Below are 22,400 nucleotides of genomic sequence, written 5' to 3'. Positions count from 1 at the left end.
CAGTGGTTCCCATTATGTGATGCAGTTTTGTAGCTTTCTCAGAGGACATGATTTCAAAAATGTGCTCCCCCCCCCCCGAGGGGCATGTTTAGTCCACTGTCCTACAGGCTGTCTGGGTGTGAGGAGTATATGTATCTCCCATTCACGCCAGTGGACTGTTTGGGGTACAGTTGCTAATGGGGGCGAAGCTCTCTGCTACCTGCCATAATGATGGGTGTTTTCCTGATTACATGCAAGCGGCTCCTTCTACATGCAGATCAGTTGCAGGAAGGGAAAACTTGTTCCAATTCAGAATTTGTCTGCCGATAGCGATGAAAAAGATCTGCATAGGGTGGACAGTTGAAAACTGTTGCATGGTGGGTTTTGGCCAAGCCAGAGTTGGAATAAATAGGAATCTGGGAGATAACTCGTTTTCGTGTATACGTACACATAAGGAGTGGGCTGCAGTGGCTCAGAGGCTAAGATGCTGAAGCTGCATACCGGGGGCCAGTAGCTTGGCAGTTCGAGACCCGAGTGCCGCGTGATGGAGTGAGCTCCCATCCCTGGCCCCAGCTCCTGCCAGCCTAGCAGTTCGAAAGCAAGACATTGCAAGTAGATAAATAGGTACCGCTTCGGTGAGAAGGTAACAGCTTTCCATGTGCCTCAACATTTAGTCATGCCGGCCACATGACCATAGAAGTGTCTTTGGAGAGCGCTGGCTCTTCGGCTTGGAAATGGAGTCAGATTCGACTGGCTTTCGAACAAGGGAAACCTTTACCTTTTACCCATAAGGAAGGGGGGCCAGGTTACAGATGTTTAAGCTCAGGGAGGTGGAGAGCATTAGTGGCAACAACCCGTGGGTCCTTTTTACTAGAAATCGGAAAGTCCCCCCACCGCCAAGCCTGGGGAAGTCTTTCTTCCAAAGGAGACAAAGGAAAAATACCTAATTTAGAAATAAATTCTTAAAGGTTGGGACTGGCAATAAAATCTTGCAATTATTTGGTTTTTTTAAATTTGCTTGCTCTCATGTGCTGCTTAAATTCAACCATACTTTGAAAATGGACAGTGGGGTGTGGATTATGGAGCTCATGGGGAGCAAGTTTAAAACAATCCATCATCTTTTGTCGTTGATCCCCACTTGTAGGACAAATAAACGGTGAGGCTTAAAGTGAGGCTTAAAGAGCTGCGTTGTGGTTTTTTTGGAGCAGGGAAATAGCAAGGTGGCTCTTAAAACTCTGAAGTGCTGAAATCAAGCTCTGTAGTGAAAGTGACCTGTGGGGGGTTGGTGGTTAGTGATGAGCAAAGACATCTCCTGAGTCTGACCTCCAACTCCAGACCTATAGGGCTGTTTTCTCTGTTGACCTGAATTCCACTGCTCCTGGGCTCAAAGAACTGTGTTTCTGTTCCAGGCTCCCGAAATAGAAACACGGCTCTTCAATCAGTCCCTTATGGGGCTGAAGCACTCTTCTTTTGGGGGTGTGGGAGGAGGGGAGCCGCTTGTACCGCATCTACCCCCCCCCCCACATCCTCTAACAGGCAACTTTGCTCAGGCTTCCGCTCAGCTCAGCTGCTCACTGCATCAACTTTTGGGGGTTTCTGTCGCCTCTGCATGGTGAATTTGAGGAACTTTTGAGCCTGCAAAACCATGCATGGTCCTTGTTGCTGGCCCCCGTTGCAGATTTGGCCGTCCCTCCGTGGGCTGTTGGCTGTTGGTGGTGGGGTCTTTGTAGCACAAATCCAGAGGAAGGAGTTCTTCACAGGAGCACTTGGGTAGTTCAGTGGGATCCTAGACTGAAAGATACTTCCAGTTAATGGCTTTGTAAAAAAACAGTTTTCCCCGTCTTTAAATCTCAAACATTCCACCCTGATGCCCGTACTGTTTCTAGGAGTTTGCTGTGCCTGATTTTCGCACTTCTCACTTGGAAGTCAGCCAAGCAACCCAGCTTCTGCAGCAGCAACAGCAGCAACTCCGGCGGAGGCCTTCCTTGCTTTCTGAATTTCACCCTGGTTCAGATAGGTGAGTATTTAGGGTTTTTTAAAAAAAATATGTAACAATTCAGGGGATTTTTGTACAGGATGGTGTGTACTTAGTGGTTCCGCTACATGAGTCCATAAACTAGCATTCAGCTTCTGTGAGGATCTCAACTTCTTTCTTCTTTTAAGAAAGTGAGCTCCAAGTCTGTGCTCCCTCTAAGCTGTGAAATCTTGTGAGCAAGAGTTCTACTCTGTGAGCTACTGGCATGAAAGTTGTGAGCGAGCCATTTGGCCATTGCACAAACTAGTTTGCTCTGGAGCCCTCCTTCCTGAGCTAAGAAGAAACGCGTGAGCCAGAGGCTAAAAAACTGTGAGGTAGCTCGCACTAACTCAGCTTAGAGGGAACACTGCTCCACGTCCTCATGGTTGTGATTGCGAAGATTCCTTCACATGGGTATTTTATTTTTATTAATCACATTTGTACCACGCCCTCCCCGCAATGGAGGCTCAGTACGAGCAGTGCCTTGTGAAATCTCAGAGGCACTGCTTGATAAGATTTCAGAGGGCGTGGGGTTGGGCCTCCAGAGGGCATGGGTGTGGGCCTCCGTGCTCTACAAGCCCTTCCCATAGAGGTAGCAGGAGAAATTGTGCATGTTTTCCAGAGTTCGCAGGGGGTTTTTGCCTTTCCCTCCAACTCTGTTCTCATGGAGGCCTTCAACCTGTGTTTGGGCTTCTGTGACCCAGTGTGGTGTACTGGCTGATCCGTCGGGTAGTCTTATGTTGAGATTCACACTCAGCACGACACTAGCTTCTTGAGCTGCAGCTCACCAATCTCCTTTTCATTAATGTACCCCACAGGATTGTTGTCAGGGTAAAACGGAGGTGGGAGACTCTTGTATTTTTATTTATTTATTTTTATTATTATATTTCTACCCCGCCCTCCCCGCGAAGAAGAAGAAGAGATTGGATTTATACCCCGCCCTTCACCTGGAGTCTCAGAGCGGCTTACAGACTCCTTTTCCCTTCCCCTCCCCACAACAGACACCCTGTGAGGTGGGTGGGGCTGAGAGAGCTCTGACAGAAACTGCTCTTTTTCAAGGACAGCTGTGCCAGAGCTTGTGACTGACCCAAGGTCACATCAGCAGGTGCAAGTGGAGGAGTGGGGAATTCTCCCAGATTAGAGTCCGCACACTTAACCACTCACAAAAAGGGCACCATGTGCCAGTATAAAACAGTAAAACACCTAAAACACATAAAAGCAACCACTATCAAAATAAAATGCTCAGCGATGTTATTAAAGCATTCAGTCAGAGCAAGAGGGTAACCTATAGATGGTGCTCCGAGCCCGATTCGGCGGTACAGTCAGTCAAAGCATTGTGGCTCGATCTTGTGATGGGCCATTCCAATACCCTATGTTCCCATGAGGTAGTTGGTGGTGGTGGCGGCTCCTAATTGAAAGCCTGGCGGAAGAGCTCCGTCTTGCAGGCCCTGCAGAACTGTGAGAGGTCCCGCAGCTAGCCTGTATGCCAGCCTGAGCTCCCTGGAGGAAATGGGAGTGGAGGTGAAATGAAATGAAAGGGGGGGGGGGAAACGGAATCAGTATTGTGGCATCAAGATAAGAGATGGAAGAAGTTAAAGCCTACTGCATGCTAATTTGACTGGCCAGACAAAGTCTAAAACTATTCTAAGTCCAGGTTTCATCTCCATTAGCGTCAGTGGTTTATAATCAAGACTTTTGTGTGCCTCAGTTGCTTGGAGAGATGATCTGCCAGTGCCAGTCTTAAGCTGAATGTGATTAATTACTGGCTAGGAGGGGGTGAGGTTTTTTTCGTATGAGTTATTGATAGAAGAATTAGCTCTAAAGGGTCAGGTGGCAGAAATTTGCAAACTCTTGGTTAGTTTGCAGAATAAAGACCAAGAATATCAAAGTACGTGGGAAAATATATTGGACAACACGTACTACAGCGGGAACGAGGCTCGATCTGGGAAAATGTCTCCAGACACTCTACCTATGAAGGAGAGTTTTTAAAAGTGCAGTCAAGATGGAATTTAGCCCCCTTAAAATTGATATGAGTTTACAGGATGTGAAATGCCATCAGATCCTCAGGTGTACTTGTTAAGTTTCTTTATGAATTTTAAGTTGATGTAGAATTACATCTATATTAACTGCAATGAGAAGGAGTGAAACAAATTGCTGGCGATCAAAGGATCTGCCCTCAGTGGTGGATTGATACAAGAGAATTTGGAATGTGGCATTCTTGAATGCAGTCCATTATTATAAAAGGGACAGACAAGGGTTCAGAAATGCTTACTCGAAACTAGATTGGAACACTGAAATGTTTTTTCTGACTCTGTAAAGTACGATAGATGTAGTTGTGGAAAGTGGTGTCAAATCACAGCTGACTTATGGTGACTCTGTAGAGTTTTCAAGGTAAGAGACATTCGGAGGTAGTTTGCCATTGCCTGCCTCTGTGGAGCAGCCATGTACTTCCTTGGTGGTCTCTCAGCCAAATACTAACCGGAGCCAACCCTACTTAGCTTCGAAGATCTGATGAGATTGGGTTAGCCATCCAGGTCAGGACAAGGTGCAATGCGTTTGTGTGTGTGTGTCTGTCATCTCCGCATGGAAGAGTGTTAAACTAGAACCCTTCTCTCTGACCACCTAGTTCTCTGTGGAAAGAACTTGGAATTTTTTTGTTGTTGTACAAGTTATGTATGTCTCCAACGTACTGTCTTAAGGGCTGTAGCCCTGACACAGGGCAACCGCCTCAAAAGAAAAATGTGCAGATGGATACATGTTTTCAGTACTTCTTGTAAAGGTTAAAGAACATGGGTCCTTGGCTGCCTCGGTCCTTTAGCAGGATAGCTACACCAGATCCCTCCTTTCATGGTGGCTTCTTTTTTTTTTTTTTTTTTTTTGTAAAGATTTTATTAGCTCCCCTAAAAAGGGGAGGTATTTCGCTTAAAAGAAAAAAAAAGGGAAGGGTAGACAGCGGGAGAAAGAGAAAGCTGAGTGATATATAAACTGGTAAATTAAACTGTTAGTAATGTCCAATTAATCTTCTTGGGCTTCTTCTGTGTGTTGTCAAACTTCTTTTCTTAGTTCAGTCACATATAATTCTCTGTTAATGTTAGTAATGTTCCCTTGAATTTCTGTTAATGTTCCCTTGAGTTCCCTTGAGTTTCTGTTAATAAAAAAAGAAAAATCTCTTCTGGACACAGTCAGAACCGCTTCTTTGCGTGCTGGGCACTTTTACTATCGCTGACGTGCAGGGGCTTCCTCTGTTGTCTTCTACTTCCGGCTTGTTAAATCCTCCTTCGGGTTGCTGTTAACATACTCAGTTCATGCACTATAAATCCTCTTCCTTTCATGCCTTGGAGGTCCCCAACTTTGAGAATGGTATTAATTTCATTTCGCTTTTATTTCCGCTCCCAAACTCTCTATTGGGTCCTCCTCGAAACTGGACGTATATAAGCGCTTGCCAGGCACTCCTCGCTGTCTTTCATGGTGGCTTCTGTGGCTTCTGGTGTTCTTGTTGTGGCTGCCCCATTTATTTAGTCGCCACACGAACACATCTTACTTGTTTGTTCAAAAGTGGTTGATAACGCAAGTCCATCAAATCAAACCAACAGTTACCATGACAGATTTGAAAACAAAATGCAAAGCCACCTTCAGTGAAACAAGACAACTGAGAACACTAAAAAGTAGCAACTAAAATGAGAGCCACTGATTTTTAAATTGCCACGTGATAAAAAGCGGAAAATCAAAAGGAGGATCAAAGCCACATCCTGCTCAATCAAAAGCCTGGTGAAACTTGTTTTTAAAAAAGTCTTGGCCAGGAACTGAATGAAAGGAGGGCATTTCCAACTTGGGGAGGGTAACCAGGGAGCAGGCCATGTCCTTTGTGACCACCTGCCTTGCTTCTAAAGGTGGGAAGTGCAAAGAAAGGGCTGTGATGTGGAACTCTGGGGGCAGTTGGTCTTTCCAGTACCCTGGTCCTGTTGTAATAACTAGAAGGGGCAAGGAGTCACCTGTTCTTATTGTTCATTCCTTAGGCCTCAGGAAAGGAGGTCAGCCTACGAGCCACAGTTTCACCCTGGCCCATCACAAGCCGATCATGACTCACTGGAGTCAAAGAGGCCGCGGCTGGACCAAGTTTCCGATGCCCCCTTCCAGCGGGTCAGTGCTTCCACAGTCCTGCCCTTGGTCCACCCATTGCAAGAGGGGTTACGATCTGCGGACATAAAGAAGGTAAAGCCAACTCCTGGCCGAATGATTGTTCCTTTATTTTTCTAAACAAAGTGAACGATGGCTTGCAGTTTGAAGTGTGACTCTGCACCAAGGTGGGCCGGATGGGGCCAGGGAATCAAACTTCAGTGCATCCACTTGTGGTGGTATGAGTGCCCTTGAAACCTCCACACCGTTGGAGTGAGTTGGGGTGTCTATACAAACATGCCCAGATAAAGCTTGGAGAGGAGAATGCAGATCATTGATGAAGGATGTGTTTTGCAAGTGTGAGTTACCCTTAGATTAAACTATTCTGTCCAGGAACTCCACCAGTGGTCGATAGGGTCCTAGGTTCAGGTCCAGGTCCAGTCAAAGTCCTAGTCAGTGCCTTACTTTTAAAAGAGGTCACATTTTGAATTGAGTGACAACTGAAAGGCCAACAGTGTTGGCTGTATCCATTGACTTGCTGCCCAGTGAGTGATGCAGGCAAAGGTCCTTTGATCCCAGAGTGAACAGCAACAGAGGCTTGGGCAAAGCTCTCTCATTAAGTCTGCGTTCCCTGTACTATTGTCCTTCTAGCCGATGGGAATGAAGTAGAAGAAGAAGAAGAAGAGATTGGATTTATACCCCACCCTTCACTTGGAGTCTCAGAGCGGTTTACAAACTCCTTCCCCTTCCCCTCCCCACAACAGACACCCTGTGAGGTGGGTGGGGCTGAGAGAACTCTGACACAAACTGCTCTTTTTCAAGGACAGCTGTGCCAGAGCTTGTGACTGACCCAAGGTCACATCAGCAGGTGCAAGTGGAGGAGTGGGGAATCAAACCCGGTCCTCCCAGATTAGAGTCCGCGCACTTAACCACTACACCAAACTGGCTCTCAAACTGATACATGACAGAAACACTCTGTCTGTTCCTGGTGGGGTTGAGTCCTTTGCATCTGTGGCCCCGTGCTAAGGATGTGGGATCCAGGATTAGATAGGATGTTCCTGGGGATAAAATTGGGGCTCCCGGACCTTCTGCGCTCTACCCCTAAGAAGTAGGAAAAGAGGTGGGCAGATCTGAATGCTCTGTTGATGCTGCTCCCCAGTTATGGATTCATCATGTGGCATTAGGCAAGTCCATTCCCTTGGCCTCAGTTCCCCACTTGTAAGGGGAGAAATTCAACAGCCCTCTTAACAGCACTACGACTAGGGCCAAAAGAGCCTGAAGATAATTTGCCAGTTAAGCATGACAGAGAATGACAAGCAACAAGTTGCTCCATGTAGCCTGACTACCTTAGCAAGGAGTTGCTTGGCATGTTTAGTTTGCAATTTCTTTCTCCCCTCCTCCCACCTTCGTAACGCCAGGATCCAGCTTTTGGAGGCAAGCATGAAGGGCCGCCATCACCAATGTCCAGTCAGGCGTGCGGCGAAGACCAGAACGCTTCTCCCTCCAAGCTGTCGAAGGAAGAGCTGATCCAGAGCATGGATCGGGTGGATCGGGAGATTGCCAAAGTGGAACAGCAGATCCTCAAGTTGAAGAAGAAGCAAGTAAGTTGTCGTGGATTAGGAACGGCAGGGCATGCCTTTCAGTTAAGGTCTGTTGCAGAGAAGGGAGGAGGACTGAATTATCCGGGGGTCGGGTCAGAAGCTGAGCGAGGAGTACTCCATGAAGGTCTGCTCCCAGCAGGTGGCCTGAGGCAAAGGAGATGGGCGGAGGCAGAAGAAGCTGCAGCCCGAGCAGGAGGCAAGAGCTCCTTGTTATCTGAGGGAGTCTGGCTGAAGCAATGGTGGTGGATGGGACAATGATAAGATTCAAAGTTGCGTGCAGAACTTGACACCGAGCAGGGGTGTGTTGCTCCTCTCTGGTTGTCCAGTCGGCTGTGTTGTCACTGCCTGCTGTGAAGCTCCAAGGCCTGCTCCAGTGCTGACACCATCCAGACCACAGACATTTCCTCACAGCGTACATATTTCCTGCTCGCCACAGACATGGTGTAGGCATTGCAGCAGGTCTTGAGTTCGGTAGCAGCAGGAGATTGGTTGTCCAGGATCACCTGACTCCTGGGAGGATTTTTCTCCATGGTATCTAGGTCCTGGGTTGAAATACCTCGTGGTTCTTTCCTTTAGTTGACGTACCACGGATATGCAGAAAGAAGGGGAGTGATGCCTGACCCTTGTAGGTCGGGGTTTCTAAGCCTTGCAGCATCTGTTAGAGTGTGTGTGGCCCATGATTGTATTCTGCAGATGTGCCAGTTATTGCAAGCGAGGGTCCAAGAGATTTGCAGTGGTGAGGAATGCCATACTCCCCCCCCCACTCAGTTGGCTGCCCGCTTATAGAGCTGCCACCAATGGCTGTGTAACACCATGTACAAAATGTTTGCCGCATATTAATTATTAGTTTACTATCATGTAGCATATGAGATTCCAACAGTATAAACTTTACAAACAATTACTCAAAGGTACAGGTTTCCAGTTATCCAAAGATATAAAGTTTCATGGTTAAATATTGGGAGCAACTCCAAAAAAACCCTTTTGGATGCTTTTACAAACTTTGGAATAGGTGTTAGCCATTCATTGCTCCTTCCTTGTGAAACTTTATATCGTTGAATAATTGGCAACCTGTACGTCTTGTATGGGTTTGTAAAATTTATATTGTTGGACTCTCATATGCTATGTGGTAGTAAACTCAGATAATAAGTATGCAGTAAACATTTTGTACACGGTGTTACTTCGTTACTTATAATGAAGAAGAAGAGGAGATGGGATTTATACCCTGCCCTTCACTCAGAGTCTCAGAGCAGCTTACAAACTCCTTCCCTTCCCCTCCCCACAACAGACATCCTGTGAGGTAGGTGGGGTTGAGAGAGCACTGGCTGAGAACTGCTCTTTATCAAGGACAGCTCTGACAGAACTATGGCTTGCCCAAAGTCATCCAGCAGCTGCAAGTGAAGGAGTGGGGAATCAAACCCGGTTCTCCCCAATCAGAGTCCGTGCACTTAACTACTACACCAAACTGGCTCTCTACACCACATGTTCCCGGTTTTGCTTGTAGCCAGTGGCTGTGTCGCTTATGTGGGGGAGGGGCCCTCTGGCTCTTCCCTCTGCCTGTCTACCTGGCACATGCAGTGGCAGCTCTTGCTCTCTCACTCACCTGGCTGGGGTGGCAGCTCCTGCTCCACCCACCCCACAGCCACCCCAAAGAGGATGCTGCATTATGCTGCTTGCAGAAGTACTTACAATCCTCCACTCTTGGGGAGGGGATTTTCATATTTTTCTGGAAACCTCGGGGTCCTCTGTGGCTGCAGAAGAATACCCCTTCTCTGAACCTGCCCTATTAATTGGGTCTACTGATCAGCACGGGGTCTAGGTTCAGCCTGTGGTATAGGATAATTCTGGCACATGAGAATCCCACCATTCACTGTTTTTGTTTTTCTGTTCACTGTTCTTCTAAAGTCGCAGAGGAATGAGGTGGCAGAGCCCAGAGGTGATAGAATGGACTGCGCCACTTTAGACTGCAGGTGTGGGAGTGCCTTTTGGAATGCTTCCCGAAATGAAATACTCCCTGCCAATAGTTAACCTGTGTAGCAAGGAAAGCGGTCTTGGGTGGTGGTGGGGGGGAGAGAACAAAGAATCTTTCTCCCTGCCATGCTAGCTTCTGTTTGCAAGGAGTGCTTTATGCAAAGGAGCATTCAGTCATCTACTTGGAATCCTGTGCTTGCCATCTTGACTCACGCAGTCCCTTCTGCCTCGTCAGAGCTCCGCCAGCTCCTTCTCCTACCTGTGTGAAACGGGCTTTAGATTGAGAAGTGTCAGTCAACCTCAGGAGTGAAGGGGGCAGAGTGTCGTCTATACTAGTCAAGGGACAGGTCTCCACTGTAGTCCTGGCTCTTCTTTCCTAACTGCCAGAAGTCGCACTGAGTAGGCTAAATCAGCAAATTTGCATACAGGAAGTTCTAGCAAATTTGTATGCCGGATGCTTAATACCAGTCACAGGATCCAGCTTAGGGAGTGGAAGTTGTTCTCTTCTTAATGCAGAATTGTTACATATTTTTAGGCTCCACAGAAATGCGTTCCTGTTTGTGAATGGCACAGCTGGTCGCTCTTAAATCTCGCTTGTTCATACCTTGCAAATTGCGTGTGGTAGCAAACTGTTGATCCAGATGCCGGCTTTATCTCTGGTGACTCATTACCAGGGAGAGCGGCACGGTATGGATGGCTGATTCCTTCCCTCTCCTTTTCTCCCCCCCTCTCCTTTGTCTCCTAGCAACAACTCGAAGAAGAAGCCGCTAAACCCCCAGAGCCAGAGAGGCCTGTCTCTCCTCCTCCCGTGGAACAGAAACATCGCAGCATTGTCCAGATTATTTATGACGAGAACCGGGTAAAGCTTGATGTTTAAACTCTTGCTATTTTAATGCAGTGCGTATCTTGGTTCTTTGTCCTCCTCCGTGCCTGCGAGGGAACGTGCGTCATCTTGGAGCTCTCACACTTGCCGCAAGCCAGGTGGACTCAGAGAGCAAAGTGTGCTCCTTCACCTGCCTGCCCAGCAAAGGGGAGTAGCAGCATGGTGCGGCCTTGCGCTCAGGCTGGCGAGGGACCTGAGGGGGTGTGCCTTGTTCACCCCGCCTTGCCTCTCTTGGCGGGAGCTGTTGGTAGTTTTTCCCCTCTGCGACATCTTCCCACAGTGATCTTGCTCTTGGCTTTCGACAGACAGTGCCCTGGATGGTGCCAGGCTCTGGGTGGCAGCTATTTGGGGATCGCTGAGGCCTCAGTCCCCATCCCCCCCCCAAAAAAAAAATAGCCTGCTGCCAAACCCAGTTGCCACATATGTGGCTTCTTTACATCCCTCGTTTACTTCTGGGTTACCAATTGAAGCGAGGAGCAGAGGCATTCTCCAGGCCTCCTGCTGACCACGGGTGGGTTGATGTGGGAGGCATCTGCCTTGCCCGGTTAGGCTAGTGATGGTTTGATGCTGTACCATGACAGACTTGCGTGTGGTGGGATGGCTCGTGCTCTCTGATCTCTTCTTCTTCTAAGGAAGCGCCTCTGTGTTCTGCCGAAGTTTGCGTTGGCTGCTGAACTCGGCTTCTTCAGATCTTTTGTTTGGAGATGGGCAAGATTCCACCCCTTGTGGCCTTGGAGGAAGGTGTTGAGAGCTCTTGGCCAGCAGCTGGTGAAATCTTGGAAGCTGGCAGGCATTTGAGCAGGATTCCTCGTGATCAGGGACATGTCACTTTATCCCTTCCCTGCAAGATAAGCTTACATATCGGGGTTCATAGAGTTTATACAGGGTGCAGGACTTTGAATCCTTTTTCCCATTAGTCTGTTGCTTTCAACTTGCTTGGGGTACGTAATAATTGCCTCCCGGTGACCTAGCTGGGAAGAGCGCTGCTTCTGTTCTTGGAGGCCGTTCATGTGTTGCAAAGGATTGCCATCTGGGTATCTGGAGGCAAGGCAAGTAAAAAAAGAAATGTCTGTGGCTCTTTTACAAGGCAGCCCTGTTCCGTGCGTCAGATTTATTGCCCATGTGCATCTTCTATTTTAAAATAAGGCTGTTTACGAGGCCTTCTTCTTTCTTTTTTTTTTTGAACTTACAGTGTAAGAACTGACAAGCGGTGAAGTTTTTGCAACTGGTGGAGGGGGGGAGACAGGCCTCTCTGGATCTGTGCGGTTTCGCAGCTGCTTCTTTGAGGTGTTAAGAGAAGCTCCCCTTCCTACTGAAGGGGGAAAGTTGCAGGGACCCTCATTGCCAGGCCTGCTAACCTACAGTGTTGCCTTGGTTCAGCTGCTTCGCGGCACTCAGGAATCTTTAACCTGGCTGATGAGCAAATGCAGGGGCAGTCTCAGATCTCCTTGTCTTTTCTCTCAGTCCGTTGGATTTGATACTTTGAGATTCGGTCCAGTGGGTTTAAACTGGGGAAGGACCGTTCTGGACGAATGGCTCAGAGCGGCTAGCGGTGACTATGTTGAAGGGCACAGATGCTTAGGAGAGGGAGGCTGCCGCTGAAGCTCAGGTACCCCAAGGCTGCTTATGGTGTGTTTTTCATAGATGGTGTTAAGTTTAAGAGTCCAGTAGCACACTTAACAAAATGTGTGTCAGAGCGTGTGAGCTTTTGTGAGTCACTGAAGAAGTGAGCAGTGACTCACAAAAGCGCCTACCCTGCCACAAATTCTGTTAGTCTTTAAGGTGCTGCTGGGCTCTTGCTCTTTTCTGCTGCTACAGGCAGACTTAACACCGTTACCCATCTTCATCTGTCTTAAGTTTACAGTTTGAGTCCGGTGACACCTTTAAGACAAAAAAAAGTTCTATTCTGGGTATAAGCTTTCATGTGCATGGGCACTTTTCAGGGGTATTAACTGAGTTTAGGGGTATTAACTGAGTTTTGTCACCCTACTTTTTTATCTCAAACATTCTTATCTGAATAAGTGTACGTGCACATGAAGCATTGAGGTGTACTGCCTCTGAAAATGTAGGATCCATTTGGTATGCATCGCAAATAACTACTGATCGACCTCTCTTCCCTCATGTACTGTTCTACTCTCTACAAGCCAACATTCACTGCATCTGTGGGCAGCAAGTTCTGTACACTGATAGTTTGTCTTTGCTGAATGCATTTTCTTTAGTCTGCTCTAAAAATACTGCTGATTTGTTTCATCAGGGTAACCTTGAGTTCTAGTAAGAGAGGAAGACAAACGTCTTTACTGCCAGTTCAGAACCTGTTGGCATGTAGAATTTATGGGGTTTGCCCCAGTGGGTATCACTTTACATTTATCTATACATTTATTTATTTATACTTTGTAGCCCTGAACAGGAAACATACCTGTATGCAGCTCTGAAACACATTGAAAGGGTGATCCCCATGCACATGGGAGGCGGCAGGAACACCCCATACTTTCCCATTCCTACTCTGTGTGTGTCAGCTATGCACGCTGATGCACTGTGTGTGCACATGTGCAGCTCCTGAGATTTCAGCAAGCATTGCGCATTCAGCTTCAGGCATACCTTCACAACCCTGTGAACTAGAAACTTTCTCCTGTCTTTAAAAACAAACAAAAATCAGATTCTCCAGAAACTGTGTTACATTCCCAGTGTTAAACTCTGTGCTTATGCCATGTAGTCATGGCATCATGGAACACCCACAGATCCGGTTGTGACCCATGTGTGCATTTGCACTTTGACAGTTGTGCAAGAGAGCAGATGCCTTGCAGCATGGTCAGAGAAGGAGGTGAGGGGTCAGTTTGGATAACTTTGGAGTTGAAAGTTCAGCTGTTTTTGGAGGAGAATCTTGGCCAGAGGAAGAAGGCTTAAAGTTCAGCCTCCAGGGCAGTTTGGAAACCAAACAAACCACAGTGTCTAGTTGCAGGTTCCCAAAGAACCACCTCATATGCAAAACCCACCATTTTTTTTTTTTTAAAGAAGCGGCATTTAAAAAAAACTCTTTATTTTTTCCTTCACTTTTAATGCTCACTATAGAGCTGTGGTGGCTCAAGTGGTTAAGACGCTGAACTGCAGGCTGTGGAAGGTCGGTAGTTCAGCAGTTCAAGACCCGAGTTGCCGCATGACTGAGTGAGCTCCCGTCTCTAGTTCCAGCTCCTGCCAACCTAGCAGTTTGAAAGCAAGAAATTGCAAGTAGATAAATAGGTACCACTTCAGTGGGAAGGTAACAGCATTCCGTGCGTCTTGGTGTTTAGTCATGTCAGCCACATGACCACGGAAACGTCTTCGGACAGCGCTGGCTCTTCGGCTTTGAAACAGAGATGAGCACCGCAGCCACCTTTACCTTTTTATAGAGATGTTAAAACCTGGGGAAATGGAAACATTCAGTGGGGGAATAGAAGAATTCTTCTCTCCCCTCCTTTACTCCTTGGCTTGAAATGGAGAGACAATTGGGAAAATGAATGGAATATTCTAAAAATCACTGCTTTAAAATAATATATGTAGCTGCATTATCTCTTGCAACATGGTGGTATGGAAAACCCAAGTGCAAGGGTGGCCCAACTTGCTCGACGTAAGAGCCACATAGAATAAACGTCAGATGTCTGAGAGCTGCAAGACATGAACAGATGACCTGGCCACTGTGATCCATGCGACGGTCACCTCGAGGTTGGACTACTGTAACGCTCTCTACTTGGGGCTGCCTCTGCCGCAAATCCGGAAGCTGCAGCTAGTGCAGAATGCTGCAGCCAGGCTGTTGATGGGTCTTTCCAGGCGAGACCACATCCAGCCTGTGCTGCAAGCGCTGCACTGGCTGCCTATAGCATACCGGATTCGCTTCAAAGTGCTGGTGCTTACCTTTAAAGCCCTGAATGGCCTGGGTCCTGCCTATCTAAGGGACCGCCTCTTCCCGTATGTTCCCTCAAGAGCACTGAGATCGGGGAGGCTTCACCGGTTGGAAGTTCCAGCCCCCCGAACGGCGAGGTTGGCCTGTACTAGATCTAGGGCGTTTTCGGTGGCGGCTCCTTCCTGGTGGAATGAGCTCCCGGAGGAGATCCGGGCCCTGCGGGACCTAGTGCAGTTCCGCAGGGCCTGCAAGACGGAGCTCTTCCACCAGGCCTTCGGGTAGGAGCCGCTGCCACCACCATCGCTATACCATCTTGATGTGCCGTCCTCCTACCAGATTCCATGGAGCGCTGTGACGCTTTCACCGTTAAGTTGTGGGCCGCAAATAAGAGCCGCCGAGTATCTTATATAATGTGTAGATCTGTATAGCACCAGTTTTGTATATATTGTATATATAATTGTTTTATTGTTTTACTATTTTAAACATTGTTGTTAGCCGCCCTGAGCCACTGGGTAGGGCGGCATAGAAATCACAAAAATAAATAAAAAATAAATAAATATTACACGCACGTGTTTATTGAAAGAGATGCAAATTTGCTTTTTATTAACATTAAATTAAGACTACGTGAAAGAGCCACAGGTTGTACATAAGTGGGGGACGACTTGTGGTTCAACAGCACCCAAGTGTGCCTTCCCTCCCCATGCCCTGGCCTCAGTTCTCATATCACAAATAAGCAAAGGGGGGGGGAGGGGATTTCCACCCAGACCAAACTAGGTAATCTAAGAGGTTGAAAAGAGAAGAAAAGCTTTGTATGTAGAAATGTCAAGGTCAATCCCAGAAGAGCTGCAGTTATATAGAATCACAAAAAATTTAATAAAATTATAAATATTGAAAACTGCATTAAAAATCCATCCTCTTTAGTTAAATGCACATATTCCTTCCCCTAGTGTAACCCCCCCCTTTTTTGTGTGTGAAACTACGCCCATACACATGGGGTAAGAGCATTTTTAATTGACCTTTTAGTTTTTGGAAATTGATAGTATATTTCTCTAAATATTCTGGAAATGGGGCAAAGCTTTGGTTCAGGACAGACTGACTTTTTTGCAGCACACATGAAGAACTTGCTGCTCCAGGACGTAGAGATAGCTTTAAAAGGGGGGAATCTAACAAATTCATGGGGAAGTCCATCAATGGCTGCTTTATTTGGTGGATTTGTGTGGCCCCTGCCCTGAAACCCACACAAGGCATCTAACAATGATAGCCCAATTTAAAAATCCACCTGTGCCATGGTCAAGAAGAAACAGCACAACAAAACTGATATCCCCAGTGAAAAAAACATTCCAAATTTAGCAGTTGCAAAACCATGAAAGACAGCCCATAGCAGTAGAAACTAATCTTAAGTGTACCATAAAAGCGTTAGCAGGTGGGAAAAGGTCATAAAATAGAAAAACAGATTCATAAAACTTCAGTTAAAATACTGGCACCTAAAACACAGTAGGGGTAGGTGCCGTGTGATCCTCTGGGGGGAAGGTTAGTAGCTGTTGGCCCCTGTGGCCAAATGGGGACCTCTGTTGTTGTTGTTGTTATTTAGAGGCAGTGTATCCAAAGAGTGATTAACACTTGGAATTCACTGCCACAGGAAGTGGTGGCGGCTACAAGCATGGACGGCTTCAAGAGGGAATTAGATAAGCATATGGAGCAGAGGTCCATCAGTGGCTATTAGCCACAAGGTATAGATAGGGACTCTGGGGCAAGTGATGCTCTGTCATCTTGGTGCTTGGGGGGGGGGGGTCAACAGTGGCAGGGCTTCTAATGTCCTGGCCCCACTGGTGGACCTCCTGATGGCATCTGGTATTTCTGGCCACTGTGTGATACAGAGTGTTGGACTGGATGGGCCTTTGGCCTGATCCAACATTGGCATCTCTTATGTTCTTATGTTCTTATGCATACTAGTTGCTGGAAGGAAACATCAGAGGGGGCTTTGGTCCCCATGGCACTCTTTGTGGGCTTTCCAGGTGGCAATCTGGTTGGCCCACTCTGTGTGAGCCAAATGCCTGGAACAGATAGACCTTTGGTCTGATCCAGCAGAGCCTTCACGATTTTACTGCTGCCCTGCTTCTCAAGGTTTCTGGTCTGTGTAAGATTCCTAAGTGTTTCACAGGCAAAGCTTTTGGTGCTGAGCGAGAGTGTGTGTGTGGGGGGGGGTTTGCCATCAAGTCGCAGCTAACTTTTGGTGGCCCTGTCAGGTTTTCAAGGCAAGAGACGTTCAGAGTTGGCGTGCCATTGCCTGCCCCTGCGTAACATCTCTGTTATTCCTCAGTGGTCTCCCATCCAAATACTGACCAGGGATGCTGCAGCTTAGCCTTCAAGATCTGATGATGTTGGGCTAGCCCGGTTGTGCACATCAGGGTGGGGAGTGTCTAGGCTGAGACAAAAGCTTGGCTTAAACCCCAAGGGATCGCCTGACTGGCAGCTATTCCCTTAAGCACCTCACTGGCAATATAATCCTAGAGAAAAAGGGGGAATGGGAAGGACGGAGCCTCTGAAGAGGTTCTACATTCTCTGGCTAAGTGAACGCTACCCTTTCCTTTGCAGAAAAAAGCTGAGGAAGCTCATCGGATCTTTGAAGGCCTCGGTCCCAAAGTCGAACTGGTAAGCAGCCCCACGACAGTCTTCTTGGTGCTTTTCCTCTTAACTGGCTGTAGATCTTCCTTCAAAGGGGCAACTCAGAATCTGCATCCCCCCCCCCCCGGCCAATGTTTGTCTTGGTTCCCGCTGGCTTCATATGTGTCACCTACGGGCATTGATTTTTAAAGAGAAAAGTTGCAGTGTTTGCAGGCTGACTAGGCTATTTCCATGTGGGCCTGCCTTTGATTATTGGAAAACTTCGGCTGGCACACAACGTGTGACTCAGCCGAGTGTCTTGGGCTGGGAGATCTGATCTAAAGTCAGGCTTAGGCCCACTTTACAGATTCCTCGGTATTCTTTTGGTTCTTGGTCTGCAATAATTTTATTTTATTGTCTGTTGGTTATTTCCTAACCACTTTGGGTTAGCTCTGGAAAGGAAAGACAGAATGGAAATATTTCTTAGTAAGAAGCTGAAATATTGGGAAATGTTCCCACAAGTGCCCCTGTTATCAGAAAACCTAAATGTGAAGCTCTATCCTAAAGTCAGGTCTTGTCAGGCTGAAAGCTGGGTTTCTTGGTAAGATCTGCTGCTGTTGTAGACTAGCTCCCCAAGGAGACCCGCCAGACCCCAAACTCAGGCATTGGTGTGATGTTTCGGTTTTCCCAGCCATTTAACAGTTTGCATTTGGGCACTGAGCTCTCTTGCTCCTACTATTTATAGTGCTTGTCTTGTTTGGATTCCCTTTCTAGCAAATTTATTTTAACCTTTAATTTTGTACACTATGTGCATGTTATATGGAATTTTGGTGCAAGTGGTAGAGTGCTTGCTTTGCAGGCCAAAGGACCTTGTGTCAGTCTCTGGCAATGCCAATTAATAGCTAGACTGGGAAGATGCTGCAGAGCCATTGATGGAACTGAATTATATGGACCAGTACTGACTTGGGAAGGAGCTGCGGTGGCTCAAGTGGTTAAGACGCTGAACTGCAGGCTGTGGAAGGTCAGTAGTTCGGCAGTTCGAGACCCGGGTGCCGCATGATGGAGTGAGCTCTCATCTCTAGTTCCAGCTCCCTCCTGCCAACCTAGCAGTTCGAAAGCAAGAAATTGCAAGTAGATAAATAGGTACCACTTCGGTGGGAAGGTAACAGCGTTCCGTGCGCCTTGGTGTTAGTCATGCCGGCCACATGACCACGGAAACGTCTTTGGACAGCGCTGGATCTTCGACTTTGAAACGGAGATGAGCACCGCAACCCTAGAGTCGGATTCGACTGGCTTTCGAGCAAGGGAACCTTTACCTTTACTGACTTGGGAATAGCTGGCATCATATGTTTTTACAGGGAAGGTCCATGGCTCAGTGGCAGATCTTGCATTTAGCACGGAGAAAGTCCCAGTCCCAGATAAATATTTTTCTGGGAATATTATTTCTGGAATATTATTATTAAATAAACAAAATATTATTTCTGGAAAGTTTAAAGCCATTGAGGAAACATTTTTTTGGGGGGGGAAGAATTTCAGTACACACAATGCTTACTTTCCTATCAAACTTATTTGTTGCTTTTAAGAACACAAAATTCATTGTTGGTAACTGAGCATATAAAACTGTTATATGCAATGTAAAATTATAATTGCTTTAGTCTTCTGCAAGTAAAAGTTGCAAACTTCAGAACATGAGAGAGCATCTCAAACTGATGCTCCCTTAACATGAGCACCTTCATGTATGCCAACTGAGAGGTAGGGAAAAAAATAATAAAAGTTGAAAGTTGAAAAACAGATTTTGTAGTAAAGAAAGCAAATTGTTTGTGTCCAAACAATCACAGAGTCACAATAGGTCTATTGGCATACGTGGTTATGCTAAACTCTGTCATTGAAACATTGAACTCGTTAATGTGTTATGAAATACTTATGGCATATTAATTGTTGCTGGAATTACTAACATTTAACATTAAAGATATGCTTGAGAAGATGTTGTATATGCTTTTTATTTATTATTTATTTGTTCAGTTTATACCCCGCCCTCCTTGCCGAAGCAGCCTCAGGGTGGCTTACATAAAAGATTAAATCACATAAATAGCAATTATAAAACACACAGTACGTGTATGAATTCTCATCCATTGCTGCAGGTAGTGTCCATAAATATATTTATGCTGCAGCCATACACTTTGAGTAAAACCTTGTCTTGAAGTATCTCACTCATTCCAGAAGAAGAAAAAAATCAATAATAGTTTTTTCATTGTTCTTCCAATTTTCCCTTGGAAAAATTGAGAGACTCCATGGAAGAAAAAACTCACACACACACCCCGGCCTTCACACATCCCAGGAACAATCCTCAGCACCACCTGTTCCCGGATCTCAGGTGGGAAGAGCTGGGAAAGAGCATTCTCTTCCTGAGACCTTGGAGGGCCATGGCTAGTCATAAGAGACCGTACTGAGCTGGATTAGTGAATGGCCTGATCTGGTGTAAGGTAGCTTCAGATGCGAACACAATAAATGCAAATAAAACATCTTTCTGTCCCGCAGCCACTTTATAATCAGCCATCAGACACGAAGGTGTACCACGAAAACATCAAAACGTAAGTACTTTGCTTTGTGTAATGCTTTCTCCCCGAGCAATCGGGGAGTACAAATTTCTTGTCTGAGATTGCTTGAGATTTGAAGTCCTCTGCGCGTAAATAGGTGCAGTTTTGGAAGGTTTGTGTGCACAGATAGCTTTGGGTATTTCCTTTCCAAGCCCTCCCCTCGAATTTTCATGTGATTTTGTAAATTCTAAAGCAGGGGTGTCAAACATGCAGCCCGGGGGTTGGATCAGGCCCCCGGAGGGCTTCCATCAGGCCCGCAGTAGAACTGTCCATCTCCTGCTCCTAGTTCTGCTGCTGCATCATAGCTTGCTTCGCCAGACTCTCTCAATTGCTCAGCCATTTCTAGTTTTAACCTGGTTCCTAGACTCAGAACTCTGAGCATGAGATTTCTGTGATGAATGTCAATAAATCAAAAGTAGGTTTGCAGCTTACAGAGCTAATGTTTTAAGCAAGTTTTTATTTTAAGTTAAAAAAATCTTTGTGTTTGTGTCCTTTATAAAGTTTATTTCTCTGCTACCTGGCATTACCTTTTATGACACACATGGCCCAGCCCAACGAGGTCTCATTTATGTCAGATCTGGCCCTCATAACAAATGAGTTTGACACCCCTGTTCTAGAGTCTCTTAAAAAGCTGCTGAGGGATCGATTGCAACAGCTCAAGGGAAATGGCTCAGGCTGTGTGTGAGTTCTCTTTTTAATCAGCTGTGTTTCAGAGTCTCTAGAGCAGTTTGGGGACCCTACTGAGGGCAACACTTTTAAAAAACGAACGAGATGGGTTTTGTGCTACAAATGTGAAAACATCTAGTGACCTACCATGTGTGCCGTTAAAGAACTGAGATTGCCAATAGCTGTATTGGTCCATAGACTAATTCCCAGAAGTGTCACAAAATACTTTTTTTACTAGGACGGGTCAGAATATAAAATAATAAGCTTTTGAATTCCACAAACTACTTCTTCAGGCTTGATGCTGAATACAAAAAAAGGGGGGCAATGGGTGAGAGACAGGGAGAGATTTCAGGGCCTGGTGAAAAAACCGGTTGCACGCTTCCTTGAGCTGCCATTGTTGGGAAAGTTGATTTATAAATACTTTGATCATTGAAGACACCGCAAAGGTCTTAAATGGGGCACAGGATGTGTGGCAGACTTAATAGGATTACATGATGCTGAGTGCAAAACCGGTTTCAGAATGTACCAAGAGCTACTGGGACAGAGGTGAAAAAGCCACTCCTCTTTTGAGAATATATAAACCAGCAGTTTGTGTGGTTTGCGTGGAGTGTGCTGCTGGTGGTGGGTGTGTTTCAGCAAATGCTTTAAATGTTTAGGATCTTGCAAAACGTCAGCCAAGACTGACGGACCTGCCCAACTCTTTGCAAAACCCAAACAAGTTTCTCAGAGTGCAGTGCCCCCTGCCTCCTTGTGCCATGCCGCAAGCAGCTTTTTAAAGTGTGGGCAGCCACCAGAAACTGTTTTGTAAGATGCCTCTGGAGTCTGCCATTCAAAGGTGTGGGAAGGTTCATAGGGCTTGTGCTGATGGTGGTACAAAGATGATATTGTTTGGAGACAAGGAGGGGAGTTCTTTTTGTCCTGTAGACAGAACAAGAAACACGAGCTTGGTGGCGACTGGACAACTGAACAATGGTTCAGAAATTATCAGTTAATTTGTTTGGCAGTTGGGTTCTGGGCATGTTTCTTTGTGTAGCACTTGATGGCTTTGACAGGTTCTTGGATGCAAGAGGCACTGATAGCCTTTAAAGAGCAAACTCAACACCATTCATAGAGGACAAATCCATACAACTGTGGGACCTCCATATACAGATGCAGTCTATCCCAAGTGCTAGAGGCAAGCAAGGAAAATCCATCTTTGCCTTGCTTGTGCATTTCCCAGAGGCCTCAGGCTGGCCACAGTTGGAAACAGAAAGCTGGGCTGGCTGAAGCCCTGGTCCGATCTTAACACAGCGATTCTAATGTATTTGAAGAACAATAAAACTTTATTCAAATACATTAGAAGCAGGAAACCAGCCAGGGAAGCAGTGGGGCCCTTGGATGACCAAGGGGTAAAAGAAGTACTGAAGGATGATAGGGAAATGGCTGAGAAGCTAAATGCATTTTTTGCCTCTGTCTTCACTGTGGAAAATGAGAAGTGCTTGCCCACTCCAGAACCTCTGATTTCAGGAGGGGTGTTGAAAGACCTGAGTCAGATTGAGGTGACGAGAGAGGAGGTCCTAAAACTGATAGACAACTTAAAAACTGATAAATCATCATGCCCAGATGGCATACATCCGAGAGTTCTGAAAGAACTCAAATGTGAACTTGTGGATCTCCTGACAAAAATATGTAATCTTTCCTTAAAATCTGCCTCCATTCCTAAGGACTGGAAGGTAGCTAATGTCACTCCCATCTTTAAAAAGGGTTCCAGAGGAGATCTGGGAAATTACAGGCCAGTCAGTCTGACATCGATACTGGGTAAATTGGTGGAAACCATTATTAAGGAAAGAATTAGTAGGCACATAGATGAACAAAACCTATTGAGGCAGACTCAGCATGGGTTCTGTAAGGGAAGATCTTGTCTCACTAACCTGTTAGTGTTCTTTGAGGGGGTGAACAAACATGTGGACAAGGGGGATCCAATAGATATTGTTTCCCTTGACTTCCAGAAAGCTTTTGATAAAGTTCCTCATCAAAGGCTCCTAAGTAAGCTCAAAAATCATGGGATAAAAGGACAAGTCCTTTTATGGATCAAAAACTGGCTAATTAATAGAAA

At 46.3% G+C, this 22,400-nt stretch overlaps 1 protein-coding gene across 8 annotated transcripts in view; it reads left to right on the top strand.

Annotated features, from left to right (window-relative positions):
• The window catches only part of NCOR1 (nuclear receptor corepressor 1), a 160,187-nt gene that overhangs the window by 21,006 nt on the left and 116,781 nt on the right, over positions 1 to 22,400 (top strand). For all 8 annotated transcript variants that reach the window (XM_015422051.1, XM_015422057.1, XM_015422055.1 and 5 more), the window contains 6 exons: positions 1,866 to 1,996; positions 6,010 to 6,205; positions 7,528 to 7,710; positions 10,424 to 10,537; positions 17,034 to 17,090; positions 19,581 to 19,633. In XM_015422051.1, the coding sequence (XP_015277537.1) occupies positions 1,866 to 1,996; positions 6,010 to 6,205; positions 7,528 to 7,710; positions 10,424 to 10,537; positions 17,034 to 17,090; positions 19,581 to 19,633 (734 nt within the window). The remainder of the gene's footprint in view (positions 1 to 1,865; positions 1,997 to 6,009; positions 6,206 to 7,527; positions 7,711 to 10,423; positions 10,538 to 17,033; positions 17,091 to 19,580; positions 19,634 to 22,400) is intronic.

The sequence above is a fragment of the Gekko japonicus genome, unplaced genomic scaffold, assembly GCF_001447785.1.
Source record: "Gekko japonicus isolate JY-2015 unplaced genomic scaffold, Gekko_japonicus_V1.1 scaffold182, whole genome shotgun sequence".
Lineage (NCBI taxonomy): Eukaryota > Metazoa > Chordata > Lepidosauria > Squamata > Gekkonidae > Gekko > Gekko japonicus.
The sequence above is the reverse complement of the archived record's forward strand: the minus strand, read 5'-3'. Positions and strand labels throughout refer to the sequence as shown.